The following is a 17,132-nucleotide window of genomic DNA, read 5'->3' on the forward strand; positions in this document are numbered from 1 at the left end:
CACATATACACCATGGAGTATTATGTAGCCATCAAAAATGATGAGTTTGCATCCTTTGTAGGGACATGGATGAACCTGCAAACTGACACAAGAGCATCATTCTCAGCAAACTGACACAAGAGCAGAAAATCAAACACCACATGTTCTCACTCACAGGTGGGTGTTGAACAATGAGAACACATGGACACAAGGATGGGAGCACTACACACTGGGGTCTGTTGGGGGGAAATGGGGAAGGGACAGAGGGGGGTGGGAATGTGGGGAGAGATAGCATGGGGAGAAATGCCAGATATAGGTGAAGGTGAGGAAGACAGCAAATCACACTGCCTTGTGTGTACCTATGCAACATCTTGCATGTTCTTCACATGTACCCCAAAACCTAAAATGCAATAAAAAAAAATAATAGCTTACCCAAGGCCACACAGACAGCAAATGACTTGGGCAGGATTTGAACCCAGATTTACCTGGTGTCAAAGCCTTAGGTCTTGTCACCATACCACACCACTCTTGGACAAGAGGATGTGAACACAGTCACACAAACATTACTCATCACACCACTGCTGTACGTGGCTCCCTAGAACAGTCCTTGGGCCTATGCAGAGGAATGAGATGATGGGGTCCTGGGCCTTGTGCCAGCATTTACAACTCAGGGTTGCAGTGCAGGGAATCAGCCACAGTGAAGCAACCCAGAGGTCTGCAAGCACAAGAAGCCAGTACAACCCTTGACACAGACGGTGGAGGACGAAAAGGTACCAGGAGGAGCGGGCCATCCAGTGATGCTTGGAACCTCAAAAGTCCACTCCTCATGGAGAGAGAAAGATACAACCTGGTTTCTCCCTTCTGGGTCCACTCCCATCTCCTGACAGCACCTCCACTGGCCAAACCCAATCAGCAAACCCAGCACCTGGAAACTCACCCTTCCACTCACAGCAGAGTAGCGGAAGAACAAGGCTGGATCTGAGGGCACACAGATGAAAACAGGCACGCCCATGCCGGGTTTTGTTTTTTCACAGAATCAGCACTTTACGGCTCCCTTAAATAGTAAATCCCCTATTACCTTTAGATTAATTTGATTTAACAGAAATAGAATTTAAAATCATGTATTTCCTTCCTTTGTTCCCTCCCTCCCTCCTTTCTTTCCTTCCTTCCTCCCTTCCTCCCTCCTTCCCTCCCTTCCTTCCTTCCTTCCTTCCCATTTTTTTGACACAGGCTTCACTCGGGTCACCGAGGCTGGAGTGCAGTGGTGATCATGGCTCACTGCAACCTCCCCTCCTGGGCTCCAGGGATCTTACCACCTCAGCCTCACAAATAGCTGGGACTGCAGGTATGTACCATCATGCCCAGCTTATTTTATTTTTATTTTGCAGAGTCAGTGTTTTGCCATGTTGCCCAGGCTGATTTCATGCTCCTGAGCTCAAGCTATCTGCCTGCCTTGGCCATTTTTTCTTTCTTTCTTTCTTCTTCTTCTTCTTCTTTTTTTGAGTGATTTTAAAAACACCTATTATGCACGCAGATAGCTCTTTATACCTGTAACTCACTGAATACTGGAAAACAAAGAAAGCATTATTGGCTGGGCTGGGTGTTGCATGCCTGTAGTCCCAGCTACTTGGGAGGCTGAGGTGGGATGATGGCTTAAGCCCAGGAAGTTCGAGTTCAGTCTGCGCAACATAGCAAGACCCTATCTCTTTAAAAAAAAGGAAGAAAAAAGAAAATTGAAAGCATTGATTGAATACTTCCTTATGAAGGGCTTGTAGTCCTATTTGCCAGGCTAATAATAATAAGGAGGATGAATTTTATCTGACTTATTACATGAAAGCAAGAGAAGCTGGCTGCAAATCCTATGGTCATCAAGCTACTGCCTTTGGAAGACTAACGTATTGAAACATTTTTGGGGCGGCCCTTCCCCTGAGTGTATACGGTATGAGAAGCTGGCAAGCTTGTGCTGAGAGTCTTGGCCATAATTCTTTGGAAATGTGAGGATGGGAGACTTCTGGGTCTCTGGAGGTTCTAGGCAGAGGTCAATTGTGCTCTGGCCCGACCGCGGCCCCTCTTCTTTAGGGAAGGGGAGAACTAGAGCGCCCTCTGGGGACAGCCGGTCCGGCGCGCTCGGTGGCCGACACCTAGCAAGCCTTTCGACTGTGCGGTTAGGCGAGGTCTCAGGCCCCCTGAGCTCAGGCCAGGGCGAGGCAGGACGACTTCCGGGGGCAGGGCTCTCCTGACTTACAGGATTACAAAAAAAAAAGAGTTCATCCTGGATTTTTTGAAGTAGATGGCTAAGTAGGGTAAATCTGTGGTTAAGATCACAGACTTTGGAGTCGATTCTTTTTCCTTTTATTTTTGCGAGTCGGCCACCTCTTCTCTGTCCCTGCTCCCACTGCCCCCTCAGCGCGCATATTGCCACCGACACTCGCAGCTACAGCGGCCCACCTGCCTCTCCTCCAGGCTGCTGCGCCCGGGGTCTTTCTGAGCACATCAGATCATTTTGCTCAGAATCCCCCAGTGGCTCCCGCCTCTAGGGTAAGGTCCAACGGCCTTGGCAGGATATTTGGTGCCACGCACCCTCCAGTCTCTCCTCTAATCCCTACCCTACCTGCCTCCCCACCTAGGGGCCCTGCTCTCTGCAGGCTCTACTGTGTCCTGGGCCCTCAGCGGCGAGACCAACCTGTCCTTACAGGAAAATGCAAACCTTCCCAGACGGGGTTACGCTTCAGCCCTCGCGACTTGGAATTATTACCTGCCCCTCTGCCTCCCGCAATGCCAGGGCTATAGCACAGGCTGGCGCTTATAGGGGCACTGGCCAACATCCAACGCCTGGGACATAAACTGCACCCAATGGGATGTGAACAGTACTTTACAGTTTGCACGGTATGTTCTGGTATTTGCTCTATGTTCACACACACTCAAGTGGCAGTACGTTTTAATGATGTAGGCGAGGGAACTGGGGCTCAGAAAGGTCTAGTGCTTTGCGCATGGGAGACAAGTGGTAGAACCGGTGCCGGGGCTCCAGGTTCTCTGAGATGAAAGTCTGCAGGACTCGGAATCCTGTGGATCTGAGTTTAAACCCGCTCAGCCAGGGACTGGGTGAGGCATCGCAGGCAAGCGACTTTACCTCCCTGCGCCGGTGCTCTCGTCCTTACCAAAGCCAGCAATTCCAATCCGGGATTGTGGTGAGGCTTAAATAAAGCAATGCCCATTAAGTGGCCAGCAGGCCTGGTTCACAGCCGGAACTATAAATGTGAGTTCTCTTTCTGACCCTCAGCTTGGCGAGGGCTCCTCCTGTTTCGGCAGCAGCTCCTCCTCCTCTGAGCTCCCGAGGCCACGGGGGTGCCAACTGTGGAGGGCCTGCGGTGCTCGTTCTGACGCGAGAGCTGCGTCGGGTACCAGCGATCCTTAAGGAGCGCGGGGACCAGGGGCACAGGTTGGAGAGGACAGCGGGAGAGGGGACCGGGCTCGGGGAGGCGGGTGGAGGATGGAGGGGCCTGAGGGGGGCGTTGTCAGCCGCGGCACAAACCTTTCCCTAGTGGGCGCCGCCGCCCCTTACCATTTCACCTCCGCCTCTTCCCCTCCTCCCTAGCTCCTGACCGCGTCTCTAGGGCCTCAAAAAGAAAGGAGGGTCCCCGGTAGGGCGCGTGGATCCAGCCTACGCATGCCCCCAAGAGCCCGCCCCTGCCCGGTGCCCGCCCCGCCCCTGCCCGGTGCCCGCCCCGCCCCTGCCCGGTGCCCGCCCCCTGGGAAGCGCAGGCCCCGCCCCTGCCCTCGCCCCCTCCCCCGCACGGCGCCGGCTGGCGAGAGGCGGGGCATGCGCACCCGCGGCGGGCGAGGGCGCTGGGCTGCTGGGCGCGCGCGTGCGGCTTCTCTCAGTCGGGAGCGGTGGGGGCGGGCGCGGGCCGGCGGTGGGCGGGGTGCGGGACGCCGGAGCCGGGTGCGCGCCGCCAGCACCGCCGCTGCACCGGTGCCCGCGAGCCCAGAGCGCGGGGTCCGGGGATGCGAGCGGCCGGGAGCCGCGGCGCTGCTGAGACGGGAGAACTCGATCCGCGGTGACCTCAGCTAGGGGCGAGCGCGGCGGCGGCGGCGGCGAGCCCCACGGGAATCCTCCGGGCCGGGGTGCGGGGGGGTAGTGGGGTGACGGCGGGAACGCGGGGCGCAGCCCGGGCGGGGCTGGGACAGTGATGAGCGAGCGCGCGGGGAGGCTGCACGCCGCCGCCGCCGCCTCCCGGAGCATCTGCCGCCCGAGCTGCTGCCCGCGGGCCCGGCCATGGAGACACTGAACGGCCCCGCGGGCGGAGGCGCCCCGGACGCGAAGCCGCAGCCTCCGGGCCAGCACCACCGCCACCACCACCTCCACCCGCTGGCCGAGAGGCGGCGGCTGCACCGCGCGCCCTCGCCCGCCAGACCCTTCCTCAAGGACCTGCACGCCCGGCCCTCTGCGCCCTGCCCGGCGGTCCCCTCCTCCGGCCGAGCCGCGGCGCCCGCCGCCCTGCGCTCGCCCAATCTCGTGGGCAAGGCGCCTCCCTCGCCGGGGTCCCTGGCGGCGCCCGGCCGCGTCTCCCGGCGCAGCGGCGGTGTCCCGGGCGCAAAGGACAAGCCCCCACCGGGAGCTGGGGTCAGAGCGGCGGGCGGTGCCAAGGCTGCCTTGGGAAGCAGGAAGGCGGCGCGCGTGGCGCCCGCGGAGCCGTTGTCCCGGGCTGGGAAGCCTCCCGGAGCCGAGCCGCCGCCCGCCGCTACCAAGGGCCGCAAAGCCAAGCGCGGCTCCCGGGCGCCCCCCGCCCGCACCATCGGTCCTCTGACCCCGGCTGCCCGGATCCCCGCCGTGACCCTCGCGGTGACCTCGGTGGCCGGCTCCCCGGCCCGCGGCTCGCGCATCAGCCACACTGACAGCAGCTCCGACCTCTCCGACTGCCCCTCCGAACCCCTGTCGGACGAGCAGCGCCTGCTGCCTGCAGCTAGCAGCGATGCCGAATCCGGCACAGGCTCCAGCGACAGAGAACCCCCGCGAGGAGCACCGACGCCGAGCCCGGTAGCCCGGGGAGCGCCGCCGAGCAGCCCCGAGCCCCCCTCACTCCTCGCCGCGCCTCTCGCCGCCAGCGCTTGTCCCGGGGGCCGGAGCATCCCGGGCGGGGTTTCCGGGGGGTTCGCGGGGCCCGGCACGGCGGAGGATGCCAGGGGGCGCGGACCGCTGGAGCGACCCGTCCCCGGGACCCCCAGGGAGCTCAGCCTGGGCGAGCAGCCTCGACTTGTGCCGGCGGCAGAGGAAGAGGAGCTGCTGCGGGAGATGGAGGAGCTGCGCTCAGAGAATGACTATCTCAAGGTGAGCGGCGCCTTGGCGGCAGGTGTTCCAGGGCGCCCTGGGAGGGCCTGGCTGCGGCGGGGACCGCCAACCCCGCCTTCCCGGGCCTATTCAGAGCCTTTTCCCTCCTGCCTTCCGCGGTCCTGCCCTCGCATTGTCAGGCATTGGGAACTTAAGCCCAAACTTCTGGAAGGAGCAGCAAACCTGTGGGTCCCCTCCAGTTCCCAAACCCACTTCGTTTTTTGTCGCGTCCAGAAGTCTTGCGTCTCTTCGCTGATTCTTTTACTTTTGTTGACCTGTTGGGGCAGTAGTCGTTTTGGGGACATCAGCCGACACCCTCATCCCCGCTGAGACGTGCCAGCCTCACCTGTGGGAACAGGTGATCCTTAGCCATGGACCTCTGGCCTGACACGTGCCGGTGTGGCGGTTCAGGACGGTGCCACGGGGGGACAGGCCCTGCTGCGGAGCCGCCCACCCCCTCTCCTGCAATTACGGAAATAGCTGGGGGCACTTAGGGTCTCCTGGGCTCCCACAGCCTGGGTAGAGGGGCCGCATCGTTTTCGGTGATCAAGATGAAGTTCAGGAGAGGTTTCTGGAGTGTGGCCGGGTTGAGGAGTAGCGGTGTTGTGCGGGCCAGTCCTTTGTAAGCACCCCGGAGCCGGCTTTCTGTGTCAGGAGAGGCCACGCCAGCACTTTCTAAGGAATCGCTGCGCCTGCCGCATTCTGAGTATTTTCCCGCAGGGCCTGCGGGCAGTGGCCTCTTAGTCTCCTTAGCACTGGGTGCTTAATCCGGCTCCATCTTTTCTCCTTGGCATGGGGCTGGCGCTGCATACGGGATTCCCGGGGTTAGAACGATCCAGGTGACTTGAGAGAAAATACGGAGAGTTGTATTGATGACAACTGTTTTATTTATTGTAATCCTCAGGTTAGTAAACTACTCTGGTGGCATAAATCTGTTTATCTGTTAAGTCTTAATGAGCAGCCTCCAAACCCAGTAGGGTGGCCCTGCTTCTTCAGTGGGTTGTGTTATTTGAGTTGTTTTCTCAGCAAATGATAAGCCTAACCACTACGGGCCCAGTTTTTAGCTAGGGAGTCTGAGGATTGGGTTTTAAGGTAAATGGTGGTGAAGTATGCAGTTCACAGGGAAATCAGAGGACATTAATTGCTGGGTGGCCCCCAAGCCTAAATTTCTTATGGAGCTGTTCCAGCCAGCTGAGCCCTGTAGTTATTTTACTTTGTGCAAGAAGTAACAGGCACAGAAAGAGAGCTGGTAAAAGATGGACTTATGGCAAAATGTTTCAGATGGTATGGTTTTCTCACATACTCTTAGGTAATAGACAACAGAGTGAAGTTCAAAGGCAACTATGTTGCGAATGACTCCATCATCAAAGCAGCACTTTTGTAAATCTTCAACAAATGTAAGCTTTCTGAGGGTGACAAGATAATCTTGTTTTTGTATACCCACCCCACCCCCCACATAACCCCTGACTTACAGGGTTTCTGATTAAATGGTGTTTATCCAAATGACTGCTATGCAAGGGAAAATTGAGTTTCTTTAAAGAAACTTCTCATTATATTTTTGATCTTAAGATAGGCAGTCCATCGTTTTAAAGTTCATTCTTCGTTCAACTGGTTATTTGCTTTATTTTTTCATGTTGTTAGATTCTCAATGAATGAAACATGTTTGAGCCTGGAGTCTGATGCAGTGTATTTGATATTTCAGTGGATCTTCACAACAACATAGGTTGTTGATGGTGGTATCATGGTCATAACTACTGTTTCACAGACGGAAATGCTGAGAACCTAAAACAGAAATGACTTGTCCAAGGTCATACAGTAAGTGGTGGCACCCGCGATTCCCCAGAGCCTCTGTGCCTTCTGCACTGGGATGCAGCCCTATTTCCAGGGAGGCTGCTTTCCTCTGAGCACACTGCTTCTGAGTTGTCTTCATAGCTCAAAGTGTTCCTTGTGGTCAGCTTTCCTAGGGGCCCTCTGTTTTCTTTTCAGGTGAGAGGGCCATCATACCCTTCCCTCCACTAGCCTGCGTATGAATGGCCACATAAATCCCACTGCCAGTGTTTCATTTGTGGGGACTGTTCAGTTGCCATTTACTGTGGAGAAAGGTGTCACTTGCATCCATTTACTCTTCCTGAGCCCACCTCCCCACCCTTCCTCCAACAGCAGGGGAAAGAAGAGGGTGCAGCGGTCTGAAAGAGGCTAGCAAACCCGATGATTGCGTGTATGCATGTGAGGTACTCGCGTGGTCACTCAGAAGCTTAAATGACAATAGTTCAATTCAGGAAAGAAACATAAGGATCCTAGTGGACTTTTCCACAGGTCATAGAGCCTGCCCACTTGTGTAAAATTGGACCCAGAGCTTCAGGGACCCTATGGGGCAGGGACAGTAGTCATACTTTTGAAGTGGTGGTTAGCGTGTACCCTTTATAAATCAAAACTTCTCTTTTTTGTTATTTTCTTTCTTTCATTTTTTTAAGAGACAGGGTCTTGCTTTGTGGCCCAGGCTGGAGTGCAGTGGCATGATCATAGCTCAATGCAACCTTGAACCTGTGGGCTCAAGTGATCTTCTTGCCTCAACCTGCTGAGTAGCTGGGTCTACAGGTACACGACACCAAATTGGGCTAATTTTTAAATTTTTTATAGAGACAGGGTCTAGCTATGTTGTCCAGGCTTATCTTGAACTTCTGGCTTCAAGTGATCCTCCCCTCTTGCCCTCCAAAGTGCTAGGATTACAGGTTTGAGCCTCTGTGTCCTGTAGGGGTACTTTTTAAAAAGGGTAGATACAAGTGCATCCCTGACCCTCTGCTTTGTTAAGGAGCGCTGCACAGAACTAACTCTCAGGATTAGATTCAGCATCCATCTATTTCAATGTATCTAACAAGAAGCTCGGCCCACAAATTTTACATTGCTATATTCTGGAGGATTCCAAGTAAGTGCCGTCACCATTGTTGTAGAAGACTGTCACAGTTTCTGAACTAGAATGACCAAAGCCTAATTCAGCAGAAAAGTAAGTCCAGCAAAACCTTAGGAGGATGTCTTATGGATCAGGACATTTAAGTGGAATTCTCTTGGCTTTTAGCCAGCCTGCTGTATTTTTCATTTTATTTTATTTTATTTTATTGAGATGGAGTCTTGCTGTGTTGCCCAGACTGGAGTGCAGTGGTGCAGTCTCGGCTCACTGCAACCTCCGCCTCCCAGGTTCAAGCAATTCTCCTGTCTCAGCCTCCCGAGTAGCTGGTATTAGAAGTGCCTGCCACCATGTCCAGCTAATTTTCGTATTTTTAGTAGAGGCTGAGTTTCATTATGTTGGCCGGGCTGATCTTGAACTCCCTTCCTCTGGTGATTGCCTGCCTCAGCCTCCCAAAGTGTTGGGATTACAGGTATGAGCCACCACGCCGGGCCTGGCCTGTATTTTTAAAAATAGCAAATATCAATAGAAAAGCAGGCACCTTCTGTTGTGCTGTAATGGAGCGAATTTGGGCGTCCTTGACTCTGCTTTCTGTTCCTTCTCCACCTTCATCAAATGGTGCCTGAGTGACTAGGTGAAAAATGCAAAAAATAAAAATAAAAAATAAAACAAAATAAAAAAAAATCCTCAATCCAGGTAGCTGGCTTTTGCTTGAAAACACAGACAGAAAAGCACTGTTGTTGTCCTTTGACCTCTGATAAACTCAAATACATTTGGAAGTATTCATACATTCAGCTGAGTGCTTCAGTTGAGTTATCCAAAGGCCTTGACTTCTTTCTCACTTAAAACCTAGGCATTTTCTTAATGTTGAGGACTGTGGTAAAGTGCTGGTGTGTTCCTTCCCTGCCAGGTGTCCAGGACTGTGTTTTGCTTGAGTGCTCTGAGACAATCAGACAAGCCAGAGTGCTTATTGTCAACATATTAATTATGTTCTCTGTTTCTACAGGCTTTTCAGGCAGATTTAATCACTTGGCACTTACTAGCCTGTTTTGAAAATGCTTTTAGTGGTCATAACCCACAACTCCCCCACCCCAAAATAGTATCCTCTTGCCATGCTGACCTCCTGCAGAGTGGGTGAGGATTGGGGTGGGAAGAGCTGTTTGTTTTTGCTCTGCTTTCTCAGTTATTTCATAAGAATTGTTTTTTGTTAAAACAGGTTGGTGCTAGCTACAAGGGCAGATAAAATTGGCTTCTTGGAGAGGAACGATTTCCTAAGGGAGAGGTTGAGCTTTGGTTTTATAGGTTGCAGTGTCTCACTGCTGATCCAAGCTTACCATCCTACTTCTCATTTGTGGTAGCCTTTTGAGTTTCAAGCGCTGACCTGGTTTGTGACATTTGGCTGCTGGGCTGCCCAGGTGCCAGGTGCTTAATGTGGTCTGCAGGGCGGCACTTGGAGAGGAGCGCAAGTGGTGCTCTGCAGCCGAGGTGTCTCAGCACCCCCTTGCTCCCCACCTCCTCCTCCTGCCTCTTTTGGAAGGGTTAACATGGACAGTATTCCCCATTCTTTCTTTACATTCACTGTCCATACCCACTCTGTATTCAGCTAGTGAAAGAGCAGCTATGATCATTTTCAGTGGCAAGCTAATGTAGACAAGGGCCGTGGCCACCAGCTGCTGGCTGGACCATCACCTGGTAGACAGGGGGAGTGGCCCTGCACCTCCTTGGCTACAGCTGGGACTCTTAGAGAACATTTTCCTTGTCTGGAGGGAGATGAGGTGGATTATTTGTATGTTACAAAAGACAGGAGTTTTTGTCTGCCCGGAAGATAGAATTATTGCAGCAGTAGCCAGATGCATGCTTCTACCATCCAAATGGAGTCTATTTAAAGAGGAAGTACTAAAATAGAGATAATTACTGATTTTGGGTATTTAAAAGAGATTAAGATTTTCATATAATTATTAATATGATCAAGAGTTTTTATCATTTATTCTAAGAAGCTGTGGATTCGGTTTTTATTATATATTCATGGATAAAACTATCCTTTAGAGGTTTTCATCGAAACGTGTAATTTTAATCTTGGTTTACTCTAGTGTACACATGGTACCTTAGTATTCCTCTAATTTGAGATATATGATAAGGCTTGATTTGTCAACCATAGGCAACAGGGAATAGTCGACTGGGCAGCTTCACAGTACTTCAAGATTTCATTTTATATACAAAACTTAAAAAGATATTTAGTTAAAACTGGGTTAGCTTTTCAATGAGATAATGATCTTAAGTATTCTCCAGACTTGATGTTAATTCGGTGAAAAACTGTTGATTAAGGACAGTTTTTTCTTATTAATTTCTGTGTATGAAAAGACAACAGCAATTTTCCAATTTTATTTACTATCTCTAAATTACACCTGTCAGAAACATCATATGCTCTGCTTGATTTGGTTTTCTTAAATTTTTAGTTGGCAGATGTTGTTAAGGTTCTGCACTACAGTTTTCTAAATTGGAGCATGCTGCCAGAAAATTAATGTAATGTTAGTTTAAAAATCACTATCCATCATGACCTTAATGCCAGTAATCATACTTTTTGCTTTTTAAATGGCTGCTGCCAGCTTACATAGTTTATAATTTGCTTTTCTTAAACTTCTTTTCACTGAACCTGAAAATTACTTTTTTCTAGGCTCCCTGGGAAGACTTGAAACACTGGCCCTGGTACTATCTCTGCAACAGAGCTATGATGGAAAGCCATTTATACTTTTAGAATCTCAGTTTCTTCATTTTAAGATGGGAATATTAACCAGGCATGGTCGCATGTGCTTGTAGTCCCAGCTACTCAGGAGGCTGAGGCGGGAAGGTCACTTGAGCCCAGGAGCTCAAGGTGGTAGTGAGTGGTGGTTGCACCACCAGGTTGGATCACAGGGTGAGACCCTGTCTCTTTAAAGAAAACTGGGGGAGGAGGGGCATGAATGTCTTTGTGCACACTGCAGTGTTTTCCTAAGAACCAGTTGCTCTAATGGATATGCTTGTGAGTTGTCATTTGTGGAGCTATAAATGTTAAATGTTAGGCTACTTTTATTGGTTTACACTGATGGTGGGCTTTTAAAAGTACAATTGAAGGTCTGTTATTGTTTCATTTGTCCAGGTTGTAGCTTATAGTATTTACCTGGAAGAGTGTATGTTTGAAAGCAGACAGGGCTGGGTTTGCAGTTTGGCTTCAGTTTACTAGATGTGTAGCTTTGGACACACGTAACTAGCCTCGGTTTGAGTTTTTTGTCTGTAAATTGTATAATATGTTCCTGACAGGGTTAGTATAGGGTTAGTAATGAGGATGAGGTGCTTAATTAAGGATATCTGTTCTGTAAATTTAGATAAAATATGAGCTATAAGAGTAGTGATTTAAATACATGCAGTTATGCTACATTAGTCCATTTTTATACTTCTATGAAGAAATACAATAGACTGCGTAATTTATAAAGAAAAAAGGGTTTAATGGACTCAGCAGTTCCACCTGGCGGGGGAGGCCTCATAATCACGGTGGAAGGCGAAGGAGGAGCAGAGACACGTCTTACATGGGGGCAGATAAGAATGTGTGCAGGGGAACTGCCCTTTATAAAACTATCAGATCTCTTTTGAGACTTATTCACTCTCACGAGAACAGCACAGGAAAAAGCTGCCCCCATGATTCAGTTACCTCCCACTGGGTCCCTTCCATGACACGTGAGGATTATGGGAGCTACAATTCAAATGAGATTTGAGTGGGGACACAGGCAAACTATATCATAGGATCTCTCCCTAATTTCTTTTCAGTGCAAATAATGTTGGTTATTATTTATGCCAAAAAATATTGGTATTTACAATCTGGCCTGCTCAGCGATGTGGAGGTGTGGGTGCATCTAGCCCTTGAACAGTTTTTGTGGCCTGTAATGGTTGTTTACACATCTCTGTGACAATGCAGCATTTAACATTAGGGTGGCTGTGGGCTCTCCTGTTACAAAGTCTGAAAGCTAGAGACGTTTTGTACCTGGAGGCTGTATCTTGCATTTTAGGCCTATATTGCATTTCAAAAACTTTTGTCTGAGTTACAGATAATCCCAGGTATTAATGACTTTGGCATGCCTTCTAGAAGGAAAATCAATCACAATTCTTTTCATGAACAGAATGGCCAAAGTCACTGTATATTTGTATGTATGGATATACATATACGTATATTGACTTAGTATTGTACATTTGTTGATTATTGCTTGGATTGAACTGATTTTTAATGACTCAGTGAAACAATTACCTTTTTACTCAGAAACAAGCATTGAGATTAGGTTCTTTCTCTAAGTCTGATCCATTGGATTCATGGATGGGGTGTGCGTCAAACTTGACCTTGATTTTTGAAGATTCAGAACCTACTTCCCACTCTATCGAAAGAGTGACAACCACAAGGCTCATTTTAAAGCTTTCAGTCTGCAGTTGACCTCCTCTACGAGTGGGTAGGGCATGGGAACAGCTTCCATAGGGCGTCATCAAAGCCTCAGTGTTGAGGCACCATTGACAACCTCCTGTTTGTGGAAGGTTTGCGGAAGGTTGGCAAGCACTGTCCTGACAGAGCTGTGTTCTCTGGTCTGAGGAACCCAAAGCACCCATTTTGTTCATGTATGTTCAGCTGACCAGCTCTTATGCTCAGTCCAGTGACTTCCAGTTCCAGTAGATCTTCCCTCGAGGACCAGGATTTACCAGGGGAGATTTCCATGGAGGAAAAAAGAAGTGAAACTTGGTTAGAGTTCACAACATTTTCAATGTTCAGATTGATCTTTCTTAAGACATATTAGGACATCTTATATTTTTAATAATGTTTTCATTATTGGTATAGAAATTCTGTAAGAACACTTAGAAGCCAAGAAGAAACACATTTGTGCATTTGACTATTGGGAAGTTGGTGAAGCTTTCTTCTTTAACATCTGTTCTCCTTGGTAGCCTATTGAAACAGGCTCCAGTTGAGTCCTGGTCAAGTCAGTAGCTCATTCTCTTGATGGGATAGTATAGGCGGAGTGGAGAGAACCTACAGGCTGGGTTGGGGGATGAATTGCCATGTCAGTGTCCTTTCTAGTAGACCACTGTGTACAGCTAAGGTTGACTGAAAATCATCGTCACCCCATTTTGTGCCAACTCTTGTTTTCCCATAAGGATTCCCAATTTATTTGTTGTGTTTCTTGTACTTAATCTTACCCAGGATAAACAGATCTCCAGGAGATATTTTTCTGTTCTTTTTTTTTTTTTTGGTCTGAGGTGATATCGGGCAACTTGTTTTTTATTGTTAGTCAGTCCCTGGTTTTAAGGACAAATACAGGATTCGCATAAGTGGTAAGAATCCGGGAACAAACTGAATAGCAGGACGAGAATGGATATTTAGGGTGTCTAAGTATAGGAGAGATTTTTTTCCTTGAACCTTAATATTAATTGAGTAAAGTAAATGGGAATAACTGAGTGCCTACTATTCTGGAGGCATCTGAAACTATCAGTCATGAAACTAGTCAAGAAAATCCCTAGAATGTTTTCTTCATCTTCCTCCTTCCATATCGTCCCTCCTTAAAATCTTGTATAACACTTCAGTAGAGTGGATATCTCACACGTGCCGCTACATCTGTGGGTTTGGGAAGAAGTTTTCATCATTAGGCTGCAAGACTAGGACAAAGTGTGCTTGCAGTTGTGTCTGATGTTCGTCACCTTTCTGACTCGGTGTTTGTAAGTGGTCACTGGTTCTCCTGTGTATTCATTTAGCAATATTTATTGATGGCCTACTGTGTGCTCCGAGCTGCTCTGGATGCAGAGAGGAGCAAGACAGATAAGCTTGCTCCTCTCTGAAGCTTACCTTGTTAGTGTGGGTGACAGACAATTAGTAGGAAAAAATATAAATACTATTAGATGGTGCTAAGAGGTGGGAAGAAAATAGAGCCAGCAAGAGACTAGAGACTCGGGGGCTGATGAGGGTGGCCAGGGGAGGCTTTGCATGACCTGAGATTATATGATGGAACGAGCTCCGCAGACATCTGGAACCAGGAGTGTTTTCAGAAGTGCGAATAGCAGGTGAGGTCTTGAGGCCTGGAGAAGCAAAGGAGCTGCTTCTTCAGCCAGGAGTGTGGCCAGGAGGCCCTGGGAGACCTGGAAAGAAGGAAGCCTCTAGTGGGTTTGAGTAGGGGGTGAGGTGATCTGATTTGCACATTACAAGGATCATTCTGCTGGGTAGGGGGACAAACTGTAGGAGGATTAGAGGGCCAGCTGGGCAGCAGGAGCCTGTGTGTCTCCACTTACATCTGTGTGCGGCTCCCCTCCCCCAGGGATGGAGGGCTGGACCAGGGTGACCGGCCTAGATGGGGCACAGCTCTGGCTAGGGCTTGGCTGCAGAACGGAAGGGGATGGGGAGCCAGGAATGACTCCTTGGGTTCTCCTGTATTCAGGGTGCCTTCCTGTGGACAGCAGAGAGTGGAGGTGTGGGAAATACAGGATAGGTGAATGGGAAAAAACAGACCCAATGTTTATTTAAAATAATGGAAACTGTCTCATTTGTGGATGGAGTTGCTTAGTCAATGCTGAGATGTGTCTGTGGAACAGAATTTTAGGGACGTTTGCAGGTATGTTATAGTTCCAGGGCAATTAGCAATTGTTATCCTACTGAAGTTTATGTTCTTTGAAGGCAGTATCCGTATGATTCATCTTAGTGCCTAGATTATGCCTTAGAGATAAAGGCTTAGGTCAATGTTTGGTTTGAATCAAAAGGTTCAATTATCTGCCGGGTTGATTTTATTTGATTATGTAAGGAGATACTGGGAGTGGGATAGTTTCTGAGAGGACACAGTGAATAATCCAGTTTTTTAGTTTCTTGTTATGTAAGATTTGAACAGATACTCAATTATATTATCTCATGTACAGATTTCCAGAGGTTCTGCTGCCTGTCACACAGGTGTGGCCCCAAGCTGTTGAGGAAGTGTGAGGGATTCAATATTTAGTATTGAGGAGCGGGTGTGAAGGAGAGACACGCCGTCCTTTTTTGATGTACTTGGCTCGTAAATCTGCCCTGTCTGGTTTGCATAGGATGAATTAGATGAACTCCGTGCTGAGATGGAAGAGATGAGAGACAGTTATTTAGAGGAAGATGTTTACCAGCTGCAGGAACTTCGGCGAGAATTGGACCGTGCTAATAAAAACTGTCGAATCCTGCAGTATCGTCTCCGGAAAGCTGAGCAGAAAAGCCTGAAAGTGGCCGAGACGGGTCAGGTGGATGGTGAACTTATTCGAAGCCTGGAGCAGGACTTGAAGGTGAGAGGGGTGTTGCATGCACCCCTGGAGGCTGCTATGGGCCAATGGGCCAGCTGGCCACGTGCACATTATCCTGGTGTTCTTCCCTGTTTGTGTCTGTCTCTACAGATTGCAGCGTAAACAGTCTTGATTTGCTTTATGGCTTATAGAGTATGTGCAGTTGTATGACTTTGACAGCCCAAGGTTTAAATTTGTCATAATATGAACTTTAGAAAAATGATAATAATGGATTTGCAATAACAAAGAATTAATACCTGCCAATGGATCTGACAATTGGATAGAAATTCTGTAGAAACTCTGAAAGATCTGAAATATTAAAAAAAAAAATCTGTTGATTATCAATGTAGTCAAAGGCCACTTTTAAAAGTTGACCATATCACTTAACATTTTTTATTGTTATTTAGGTTTCTAGGATGCAGAAATCCTAACAGTCCCATAACCCAAACGAGGCTTGTGTAGCGGGGATCTAACGCTAGGAGAAATCATCACAAATTGTCTAAGGTGTCTTTGAGAACCACTGGGAGAAGTGGGAATGATGTGAAGAAATCTTAGACTTTATGCCATTTTTTCTCCATGGGCAGCAGGGCCCTCATGACCTGATTATCAAATCATTTATCTAGAGATGAATTATGCATACTGTTCACCTTATTACCGGAGTACTTGTGAAATCTCATCTAGCCTTTCAGTGTGTTAATAGGAAAAGAATCTTTGCAATTCTACCAAAGTTATAAACCACTAACAAAATGTCATTCAGTGTGATAAAGGGTGATTTATATTTCTCTTACACTGGTCTCTTTCCTCACTTGCTTTTAGAAAGTAAACATGTTAACTGCTTTGCTCATTCAAATGGTTTACCACACCAGAGCCACAGTAGACAGTTTAAAGCTTGGCTACATTGAACATCTTATGCATACAGAATTATTTTATTATTATTTTAGGATCTTGCTCTGTCACCTAGGCTGGAGTGCAGAGAGGTGCCGTCATAGCTCACAGTTACCTCGAACTCCTGGGCTCAAGTGACCCCCCTTTCTCTGTCTCCCAAATAGCTGAGACTATAGGCATGCACCACGATGCCTGAATTATTTTTTATTTTTATTATTTTTTTAGAGACAGGGTCTCACTGTGTTTCCCAGGCTGGTCCCAAACTCCTGACCTCAAGTGATCCTTCCGTCTTTTCCTCCTAAAGTTCTGGGATTACAGGCAACTTAATTGCTTTGTTAGCAGGTGGGTTCAGTATTACTTTAGGGAACGGAAATGTTCATTTGCTTATTATTATTTAAATTTCTTGCTTAAAGCACGTGAGCCTGGGCAGAATTGGCATTCTTGGTGATCATCTGTGAGGGAAGAGGGTTATCAAAAGTGGGCTTTTAAAAAACTATATTTATTTTAAAGCCATTTACATTTAGCAGTGGGGGGGGGTGTGTTGTATATCAACTTTAGTGACACTAATGTTAACAAGTTCTGATAATGCACCATCATCAGACCAGCCAGAGTAGGCTTTTAGCCTGGATGTTGATTTCATTTTTTAATGAATCTCCTCCTCCTTTAAAAGTAGGTCAGTTATGTATTACCAGGGTCTTTGCTATGTGGTATAATACCATATTACTTAATGATTTTGCCTCT

The 17,132-nt window shown here is 48.5% G+C and overlaps 1 protein-coding gene and 1 long non-coding RNA gene across 11 annotated transcripts in view; one reads left to right on the plus strand and one right to left on the minus strand.

Moving 5' to 3' along the window:
* LOC108314830 overlaps positions 1–6,203 on the minus strand; it is a 17,681-nt gene extending 11,478 nt beyond the window's left edge. The window contains exon 1 of the long non-coding RNA XR_001829685.2: positions 5,655–6,203. This is a non-coding gene — a long non-coding RNA (uncharacterized LOC108314830). The remainder of the gene's footprint in view (positions 1–5,654) is intronic.
* Positions 4,171–17,132, plus strand: part of MTCL1 (microtubule crosslinking factor 1) — a 135,142-nt gene continuing 122,180 nt past the window's right edge. For 5 of the 10 annotated variants that reach the window (XM_017543922.2, XM_017543927.1, XM_037744042.1 and 2 more), the window contains exons 1-2: positions 4,241–5,308; positions 15,285–15,509. In XM_017543922.2, the coding sequence (XP_017399411.1) occupies positions 4,256–5,308; positions 15,285–15,509 (1,278 nt within the window). In that variant the 5' untranslated portion in view covers positions 4,241–4,255. Of the gene's footprint in view, positions 5,309–15,284; positions 15,510–17,132 lie in introns of all 10 variants that reach the window. The other 5 variants (XM_017543929.2, XM_017543930.2, XM_037744041.1 and 2 more) reach the window with 3 other exon arrangements.

The sequence above is a fragment of the Cebus imitator genome, unplaced genomic scaffold, assembly GCF_001604975.1.
Source record: "Cebus imitator isolate Cc_AM_T3 unplaced genomic scaffold, Cebus_imitator-1.0 Scaffold162, whole genome shotgun sequence".
In the NCBI taxonomy this organism is placed as follows: Eukaryota; Metazoa; Chordata; class Mammalia; order Primates; family Cebidae; genus Cebus; species Cebus imitator.